This window comes from Haliotis rufescens, unplaced genomic scaffold, assembly GCF_023055435.1.
Source record: "Haliotis rufescens isolate VD_foot unplaced genomic scaffold, xgHalRufe1.0.p SCAF_116, whole genome shotgun sequence".
NCBI lineage: Eukaryota > Metazoa > Mollusca > Gastropoda > Lepetellida > Haliotidae > Haliotis > Haliotis rufescens.
This window is the reverse complement of record NW_025963798.1, coordinates 566353-577205: the sequence shown is the minus strand read 5'-3', so window position 1 is coordinate 577205 and position 10853 is coordinate 566353. Positions and strand designations below refer to the sequence as shown.

General features: G+C 45.0%; 1 protein-coding gene across 2 annotated transcripts in view; it reads right to left on the bottom strand.

Annotated features, from left to right (window-relative positions):
- Window positions 1-256: 256 nt before the first annotated feature.
- LOC124121576 overlaps window positions 257-10853 on the bottom strand; it is a 41260-nt gene continuing 30663 nt past the window's right edge. For both annotated transcript variants that reach the window (XM_046484590.2, XM_046484589.2), the window contains exons 3-4: window positions 8892-8999; window positions 257-6289 (exon numbers count right to left, since the gene is read on the bottom strand). In XM_046484590.2, the coding sequence (XP_046340546.2) occupies window positions 5294-6289; window positions 8892-8999 (1104 nt within the window). In that variant the 3' untranslated portion in view covers window positions 257-5293. The remainder of the gene's footprint in view (window positions 6290-8891; window positions 9000-10853) is intronic.

Below are 10853 nucleotides of genomic sequence, written 5' to 3'. Positions count from 1 at the left end.
GTCAGTTAACTCCCTTGCCCCGGAAAGATGAGTGAGTGAGGGAGTTTGATGTGACCAGAAATGGGTTTCACACATTGTACCAATGTCGGGAATCGAACCCGGGTCTTCGGCGTGACGAGCGAACGCTTTAACCACCAGGCTACCCGACCGCCCCTCGCGGGAAGATGATGTCTTGCATCCGCTAAACCCTTGTACTGGTCAAGCGTGGACACAAAGCGACCAAACAGATGACAAAACATTCATAAAGGACAACCAGTTAATCAACAAGCTTCAATTTATTTCAAGGAAAGAGTATAACAATGTATATGTTTCAACAACCCGTAGTGATGTAGTGAGACGCTCGTGTCTATCACCGTATTTACATACATACATACACATGAAAGACAATGATATTCGGCAACCCGTGCTCGACAAAGACAAGTCTGGTCAATCAGTCAAGGTCACACCAAGCGGAGAAAGTACAAATCATATCAATGGCAAAGCAGTTTCAGCGATATGCGCCTGAAATATCTGGAATTTGATTGAATCGACTATCAATTAATTTAGACATTTTCACTTTTCACTTTTTTTTTATTATAATCCCCCTCGAGGTCCATACGGTGTCAAATCTGGTGAGTACGAAAACCGAAACCATCACCTAAAGATGATGGCGCAGACTTTTCCTCCTTCTTCGGAGACGTTAGATGTTTCCCCTGCTTTCAGTGTTGTTTAGTCTCTGGCTGAAAGTGATGAACCCAAAACTTATCCATGGTTACAACTCGTTAAAAGAAATTAGCTGTGTCTGTTTCAAACCGATGTCAATTCTCACGAGAGATGATGGAACTGGAGTGTATTTGGTCAGGAGTCAGCAGAACCTCTCGCCAGCACGCTGAAACCTTTGCCATGTCCCGTTCTTTACTCAGAATGTCTCAATTCTCTCATGACTCGTCTTTTGTTTTTTAGCCTTTTTGACTATGACGAGTCATCAATCATTCATAACAATATCATATATTTTATCAACACTTCCGCTGCCCACCCCTTAAGGTCTGGTGTGTTGGTTTGTTTGTTTGTTGTTTAACGCCGCACTCAGCAGTATTCCAGCTATATGACGGCGGTCTGTAAATAATCGAGTCTGGACCAGACAATCCAGTGATTGATATCATGAGCATCGATCCACGCAATTGGGACCGATGGCATGCATCAGCCAAGTCAGCGAGCCTGACCACCCGATCCCGTTAGTCGCCTTTTACGACAAGCATAGTCGTCTTTTACGGCAAGCATGGGTTGCTGAAGACATATTCCACCCCGGAATCTTCACGGGTCCCACCCCTTAAGAATGGCAAAGGAAAGATCATCATCCCCTTAAGAAGACACCATGTCCCCATGGATTATTGGTTCAGTTGGAGATGCGGGATGGCAACGCGGTAACCAATTTTGTCCATTTTCATCAACAGAAAATATGTAGTCACTTTGATGCCTGCAGAACAATGCTGCGTGGTTGTATATTTGGTTCAAATGCAGCCTGTTAGCGTCGAAAATATCCGTTGTACTCAAAACATGCAATCCGTTAAAGGTATACTATACATCCTTCATAATTGGGGTCAAAACGTTTCAGCTACCATCGCATATACAAGTTCGGTTGCCTCCATAAACCACAAATATTTCCTGCTTACGTTAATCTCTTTTGCAAAATGTGCTTATAAGTATATGTTGAAATATCCTAACCTAACCCCCAAAACAGAAATATTTCTTCCCCAGGGGGAATAATGAGGAATTAAATATATATACAATATATACCATATTATAAAGACTATGTGTAACAATATATTACATAAAACAACAATATATCACACTGTGTAACACTGTGAAACTTTGGTCCATTTGGTTGGGGATATGTGACGTATGAGTAATATGTATGTCCTTTGTACATGACTTGTACGCTTGAATACATTTCACTTCCCTTCCTGATTCCAGTGTGGTATGGTGACAGCGGTAATGAACAAATCCCCATGGCGATAATATGCTTGAGACATCACACATTTTTTTGGCATCCTATCATCTATCATGAGATCATATGCTCGACTAAAAATAACATCTTTTACTACAGGATCAGAGGATCTATCACAGGATTTTTCACAGGATCATAGGATCTGTCACAGGATCACAGGCTCTTAAATAGGAATATCTAAGTAACGATCGCCATCTCTACTGCTGGTACTACTACATCTGACACTACGTCTACAACTACTACTAGTAGTATGACAGAAGCAAATATGCACAACGCCAACATATATAAATAACAAACAGCAATCTGTCAAATGATATAAAAGAGTATTTGTGTATCAGGTGGACTGTGTAAATGGGAATATAAAGGACTAAAAAATGGTTGCACTTTACGCTGATGTTAAACATCTCAAACATGGCGGCACTTCACGCTGATGTTAAACATCTCAAACATGGCGGCATTTCACACTGATGTTAAACATCTCAAACATGGCGGCACTTCACACTGATGTTAAAGATCTCAAACATGGCGGCATTTCACACTGATGTTAAACATCTCAGACATGGCGGCACTTCACGCTGATGTTAAGCATCTCAAACATGGCGGCATTTCACACTGATGTTAAACATCTCAAACATGGCGGCATTTCACACTGATGTTAAACATCTCAGACATGGCGGCACTTCACGCTGATGTTAAGCATCTCAAACATGGCGGCATTTCACACTGATGTTAAACATCTCAAACATGGCGGCATTTCACACTGATGTTAAACATCTCAAACATGGCGGCATTTCACGCTGATGTTAAACATCTCAAACATGGCGGCATTTCACACTGATGTTAAAGATCTCAAACATGGCGGCATTTCACACTGATGTTAAACATCTCACAAGTTGGACCCCATTCCGAAGCCGACTCGAAGCCAGGAGCTGTACCCATTCGTCACCACTCGCCCCTTTCCGTAACCTGCTATTCGGCTTGTCCCGGAATAGCACGAGTTGGTCACGAATGGAGCTGTTACTTCTGTGTGAATGGCGGAATTGTTATGAAAGGGACTGACTCAGTCCTTTGAAGTTCGTGTTCGAAGAGAGCACAGCGTGATGTTCGTGTTATCCGTAGTAGACATGATTAATCAAAGAGTCAACAGTGTCGATTTGACAGCAAGTGAAAACTTTCCATGAACAGTAGACATGGATATAGCACATAGTTCAATGTTTGCTCGTATCACAGTCGAGTTAACCAAATGGGATAAATATCACAGGGGAAATCTGGAACGCAGCATGCAAGACGTCAAATCTCATCACAATCAGATCCTAGTTCTCGCAACCGCTAAACAAAGATCTGAGGACATCCCATTACGGGTCACGTCAGACCGACCCATCGCGAACTTTGATCGACCAAAGGAATGACCAACAAGAAGTCGACAATAGCCAATCAGAAGGCAGCTTAATCGAGCTTTACGGCACGAGTTTCAAACTGGCGACTAACGCTATATTTTGGAATATACTCGATTAAAAAAATAAAATGAACAAAAGAACATTCTGGAATTGCTAATAAATGGTCTAGATTGTATGCATACAGACATACTGTCGTTCGGAATACCCTGGTTTTCTTTTCGAGGTTGCCCGACCAACAATCACATTCCAACTGTCACTTTCATTATCTGATAAGCGATGCTCTGATTGGTCAGATGAAAGGTCGTCCGACCTGAACCGTAATGGGATGTCCTCAGATCATTGTTTAGGTAGCGAGAACTACGATCTGATTTCAATGAGTTTGGTAAGCCATCATTCCGAGATAGAGGTTGTGATTCAGATCAGAATCAGAGATAACCCGTCCGCTTACAAAATCTAACCTTGTCACTAAGATTGATAACATCAGTTGTCTTAATGCTATATGGTAACCACTCCACACGTTGATGTCACATTTATAATGTGTATAAGCTTGCTTTAACACTGTCTGGTATAGTAGTTCAGTTATATCACAGCGTAATGTTGTCGAATCCTGGCACGAAAAAGGGACGCAACTCTATATACTGAGTTCCGACTACACTGGTTAACTTTCTTCCTACTCACACTGTTGTCAGCAGGACGTCAGATGTGTTCCAGTGACTACAGTTGTGTACATTCCATCCCATCCCTACTCACTCTGTTGTCAGCAGGAAGTCACATGTGTTCCAGTGCCTGCAGTTGTGGACATCCCATCCCATCCCTACTCACAGTGTTGTCAGCAGGACGTCAGATGTGTTCCAGTGACTACAGTTGTGTACATCCCATCCCATCCCTACTCACTCTGTTGTCAGCAGGAAGTCACATGTGTTCCAGTGCCTGCAGTTGTGTACATCCCATTCCATCCCTACTCTCACTGTTGTCAGCAGGACGTCAGATGTGTTCCAGTGACTACAGTTGTGTACATTCCATCCCATCCCTACTCACTCTGTTGTCAGCAGGAAGTCACATGTGTTCCAGTGCCTGCAGTTGTGGACATCCCATCCCATCCCTACTCACAGTGTTGTCAGCAGGACGTCAGATGTGTTCCAGTGACTACAGTTGTGTACATCCCATCCCATCCCTACTCACTCTGTTGTCAGCAGGAAGTCACATGTGTTCCAGTGCCTGCAGTTGTGTACATCCCATTCCATCCCTACTCTCACTGTTGTCAGCAGGACGTCAGATGTGTTCCAGTGACTGCAGTTGTGTACATCCCATCCCATCCCTACTCACACTGTTGTCAGCAGGAAGTCACATATGTTCCAGTGACTGCAGTTGTGTACATCCCATTCCATCCCTACTCACACTGTTGTCAGCAGGAAGCCACATGTGTTCCAGTGACTGCAGTTGTGTACATCCCATCCCATCCCTACTCACACTGTTGTCAGCAGGTCGTCAAATGTGTTCCAGTGCCTGCAGCTGTGTACATCCCATCCCATCCCTACTCACACTGTTGTCAGCAGGAAGTCACATATGTTCCAGTGACTGCAGTTGTGTACATCCCATTCCATCCCTACTCACACTGTTGTCAGCAGGAAGCCACATGTGTTCCAGTGACTGCAGTTGTGTACATCCCATCCCATCCCTACTCACACTGTTGTCAGCAGGTCGTCAAATGTGTTCCAGTGCCTGCAGCTGTGTACATCCCATCCCATCCCTACTCACACTGTTGTCAGCAGGAAGTCACATATGTTCCAGTGACTGCAGTTGTGTACATCCCATTCCATCCCTACTCACACTGTTGTCAGCAGGAAGCCACATGTGTTCCAGTGACTGCAGTTGTGTACATCCCATCCCATCCCTACTCACACTGTTGTCAGCAGGTCGTCAAATGTGTTCCAGTGCCTGCAGCTGTGTACATCCCATTCAGTTCATCTGGTATTACATTTAACTCCACGAGTATCAAATTGTCAAGACCCTCTTTAAGTACATCCCTTTGTGCGATGTCCTCTGTGTGATCGGAATGATGCCCTGCAGCCTCAGCATTAGTGTCATCACTCTCTAACCTTGGGGTCATAGCTGCATCACTCCGAGGGGATGTGTCAAGATGAAGCTGATCACTGTCAAGGTATCCATGGAATGTCAGAAAGGAATATGCACTCTCCGCCATTAGTCCCTGGTTGTGACAAGTACCGGGCCTCCCCTGAAGGTTCCCGTTCAGAGTCTCTGGGGAAATACGTAAGTCGTTTGGAGTTTGAAACGTCCACGCCAACTCTTGACTGACGCCTTTGTGGAAGTGTCTGTCAGCTGTGGGACACGACGTAACGTCGAGCATTGCACTGTCCGGTGCCTGACCCCCGGGGAACTGGAGGACGTTGGTGGAGCTGGCTGTCACGTGGCCTTGTAACGGTTCCCCGTTGTGATGCTGGGTATCGGACCAGGTGGTCGTCTCACCCTCGTGGACCATGATCAATGTTTGCCCGTTCTTGTAATGGCGTTCCTTGTCTGAAACAATCCTCGAGTGACCTTGATGAATTTCAAAGGTTTGTCCTTGACCTTCAATGATTTGCGCAGCCATGTTGGAAGTCATCGCTTCGTGTTCTTGGCGTATTTCCTGATTTTGTTCTCTATTGTCAAGTTGATGAGTCTCGAGTGGATGTAAGTTCCCCAACTGACGCTGACAGTTAAATACAGATAGCGCGTGACAAAGGTCAGGCGAATAGTCCGCGTTGGGGTCAGACACGTGGCTGATGAGACAAGAACCGGATTTCAGGTGGTTATTAAGGAAAATCTGCATGTTATTCAGTTGCTGCTGAAGGCGTCTTATCTCCGTATCCAAGCCTGTCTTCAACCGCACTTCCTCATCGTATACCTGAATTAATGCAAAATGTATCAAGAAAATAAAACGCAGTATCGCACACCAAAGGCTATACAGTGTCACACACCAAAGGCTATAAAGTTACACACCAAAGGCTATACAGTTACACACCAAAGGCTATACAGTCACACACCAAAGGCTATACAGTCACACACCAAAGGCTATACAGTTGAACACCAAAGGTTACACAGTAACACACCTAAGGCTATACAGTCACACACCTGAGGCTATACAGTGTCACACACCAAAGGCTATACAGTCACACACCTAAGGCTATACAGTCACACACAAAAGGCTATACAGTGTCACAAACCTAAGGCTTTACAGATAGTCACCAAAGGCTATACAGTTACACACACCTAAGGCTATACAGATACTCACCAAAGGCTATACAGTTGAACACCAAAGGTTACACAGTCACACACCTAAGGCTATACAGTCACACACCTAAGACTATACAGTGTCACACACCAAAGGCTATACAGTCACTCACCAAAGGCTATACAGTCATACGCCAAAGGCTATACAGTCACACACCAAAGGCTATTGAGATACTCACCAAAGGCTATACAGTCACACACCAAAGGCTATACAGTTACACACCAAAGGATATACAGTCACACACCAAAGGCTATACAGTTACACACTTAAGGCTATACATTGACACACCAAAGGCTATACAGTTACACACCAAAGGATATACACTGTCACACACCAAAGGCTATACAGTCACACACCAAAGGCTATACAGTCACACACCAAAGGCTATACAGTCACACACCAAAGGCTATACAGTCACACACCAAAGGCTATACAGTTACACACCAAAGGCTATACAGTCACAAACCTAAGGCTATACAGTCACACACAAAAGGCTATACAGTGTCACAAACCTAAGGCTTTACAGATAGTCACCAGAGGCTATACAGTTACACACACCTAAGGCTATACAGATACTCACCAAAGGCTATACAGTTGAACACCAAAGGTTACACAGTCACACACCTAAGGCTATACAGTCACACACCTAAGGCTATACAGTGTCACACACCAAAGGCTATACAGTCACTCACCAAAGGCTATACAGTCATACGCCAAAGGCTATACAGTCACACACCAAAGGCTATTGAGATACACACCAAGGGCTATACAGTTACACACCAAAGGCTATACAATTACACACCAAGGGCTATAGAGTTACACACCAAGGGCTATACAGTCACACACCAAGGCTTATACAGTTACACACCAAGGGCTATACAGTTACACACCAAGGGATATACAGTCACACACCAAGGGCTATACAGTTACACACCAAGGGCTATACAGTTACACGCCAAGGGCTATACAGTTACACACCAAGGGCTATACAGTCACACGCCAAAGCCTATACAGTTACACACCAAGGGCTATACAGTTACACAGCTAAGGCTATAAAAATACACACCAAGGGCTATACAGTTACACACGAAAGGCTATACAGTTACGCACCAAGGGCTATACAGTTACACACCAAGAGCTATACAGTTACACTACAAGGGCTATACAGTTACACACAAAAGGCTATACAGTTACACACCAAGGGCTATACAGTTGCACACCAAGGGCTATACAGTTACACACCAAAGGCTATACAGTTACACACCAAGGGCTATACAGTCACACACCAAAGGCTATACAGTTACACATCAAAGGCTATACAGTTACACACCAAAGGCTATACAGTCACACACCAATGGCTATACAGTTACACACCAAGGGCTATACAGTTACACACCAAGGGCTATACAGTTACACACCAAGGGCTATACAGTCACACACCAAGGGTTATACGGTTACACACCAAGGGCTATACAGTTACACACCAAGGGCTATACAGTTACACACCAAAGGCTATACAGTCACACACCAAGGGTTATACAGTTACATACCAAGGGCTATACAGTTACACACTTAAGGCTATACAGTCACACATTAAATGCGATATGGTAGCGCACATGAAAGGCTATACAGTTACACACCAAAGGCTATACAGTTACACACCAAGGGCTATACAGTTACACACCAAAGGCTATACAGTCACACGCCAAAGGCTTTACAGTCACACGTCAAAGGCTATACAGTTACACACCAAAGGCTATACAGTCACACGCCAAAGGCTATACAGTTACACGCCACAGGCTATTACAGTCACACGCCAAAGGCTATACAGTTACACACCAAGGGCTATACAGTTACACACCAAAGGCTATACAGTCACACGCCAAAGGCTATATAGTAGCACACACCAAAGGCTATATAATATCGAACACCAAAGGATATACTGTTATCGCACACCTGAGACTACACTATTGAAGACCAAAAGTATCTTTCGTGTACAGACACAAACAAAACATGAGAGCAACATGATTCATAGCAAACCACGGTCCTCATATTGATGCAGCAGCTTAAACGTTATGGAACGCGCGGAACAACATCGCAGTATGAGATATAAAGAGGGAAACAATTCTTATCACCATAGTTTCAGTGACACTTTATATATCACCCTGGTGTTCGGGATTGTGTTGAACACAACAACGGGAGTTGGCCCACGTACATTCTCTATGGCGGTCCTCTGTGCTCTCTTCTTCTCACGACATCGCCTGGCCGCCTCCTTGTTCTGTTGCCTCCGACGTTCCAGTCTCATCTTCTCGTCGTCGCGTAACTGAAACACAGCAGCATCAGCAGCAGAATCAACATCAGCGTCAACATCATCAGCAGCAGCAGCATCAACATCAGCCTCAACATCAACATCAGCAGCAGCAGCAGCATCAACATCAACATCAGCATCAACATCAACATCAGCAGCAGCGTCAACATCAGCGTCAACATCAGCCTCAGCATCAGCATCAGCCTCAAGCTCAGCATCAACATCGGCATCAACATCAGCATCAGCTTCAGCAGCATCAACATCAACGTCAACATTAGCATCAACATCAGCGTCAAGATCAGCACAGCTTCAGCAGCAGTGTTTGCTTATACTAGTTTTGTCTTTTGTCGGTTTCATAGAGCTAGACCCCACTCAGACGCAATATACTGACCCAGGGCCGTCCAGTACGTGTTGTACCCTTTCAATACCGAGCGCCAGGCAGAGTAACAACAAGTACCATTTTCAACGTCGCTTCGTATGACGCGGCCATGGGACCGAACCTTCATGATTACCAGGAGGAAGTTGGAATCAGTTACAATCACGTCCAAAATCAGGTTCCGTGTATTATAAACAGGATAAGTCCACGCCTAACCATACCGATTATATATAACTATATAACGTGATTCTATATAACTATAGAGCAGGTATCGTTTCCTCTTTCATGCGCTACATGATGTTCATCAACGTATTAACAGGAGAATCAAAAGCCCGGGTATTCTACGCTATGAACAAACAATTTGACCACGTAACCACTTCCAGGGGGCGGTCGGGGTAGCCTAATGGTTAAAGCGTTCGCTCGTCACGCCGAAGACCCGGGTTCGATTCCCTACATGGGTACAATGTGTGAAGCCCATTTCTGGTGTCCCCCGCCGTGATTTGTGGTGTCCCCTGATATTGCTGGAATATTGCTAAAAGCGGCGTAAAACGTCACTCACTCACTCACTCACTCACTCACTCACTCACTCACTCACTCACTATCTATCTTCTATAACAATAATTTGATGAAGCTGAGTTGAAGTGTTTGTCCAGTCAGTGAGGAAATGGCCGCGTTTGAACGGGGCAAACAAGCTACTGACAGTGTAAGACACGACCCACACCATGGGAGAAGTCAGTTCACAAGCAAGTCACCGAGTCATGCTCTGTAGTCGGTGCTTATTCTTCCCTGGAAGTGGGGTGGAGAGGAGTTGGGATGTTTCGATATAACACGAACAGAACAAGTACAGAGCTTGGATGTGGTTCTCGACCAACCACTTGCCCTGGACAGCCAGCAAATTATCACCTCGGAAATATCGGAAAGCTAAGACCTTCTCTCACAAGGGGGGCACAGGTGGCCCAGTCGTCTAAGGCGCCGCGATTCGCTGTGCAGAGTTGCGTCCCTTGGGCATGCCAGAAACCTATGATTGTGGGTTCGAATCCCGGTTCGCCCCGGTTATGTTTCTAGGTTTGTCAGCACCATATCCGTGCTCGTGGGTTTCACCGAAGTGGTAAACGTCTGAGATCTGCATCACTTCGGGCTTTCCTCCCACATTAATCTCACGCTGCGATATAACTGGAACACTGTTCAAAGCGGCGTTAAACCCAACTCACTCACTCATTCTCTCACAAGACCTGTAAAACTAGTTCTGTCTTCAGCAAGGTCCAGGATGTATTATTGGAACAGCCTCCTTGCGAATGTCTCCAATGTCTCCAAACATCAGAAGCTACAGAATTCGGCAGCAAGAACCGTTGGCAGAACAGGTAAAATCAATCACATCACTCCCATTCTGAGAGAACGCCATTGGCTCCCTGTTGCCGCTCGCATTGAATACAAAATCAGTCGGAATCCATACACATGTTACAACATTGCCCCAAAATATTTCACTGAGTTCT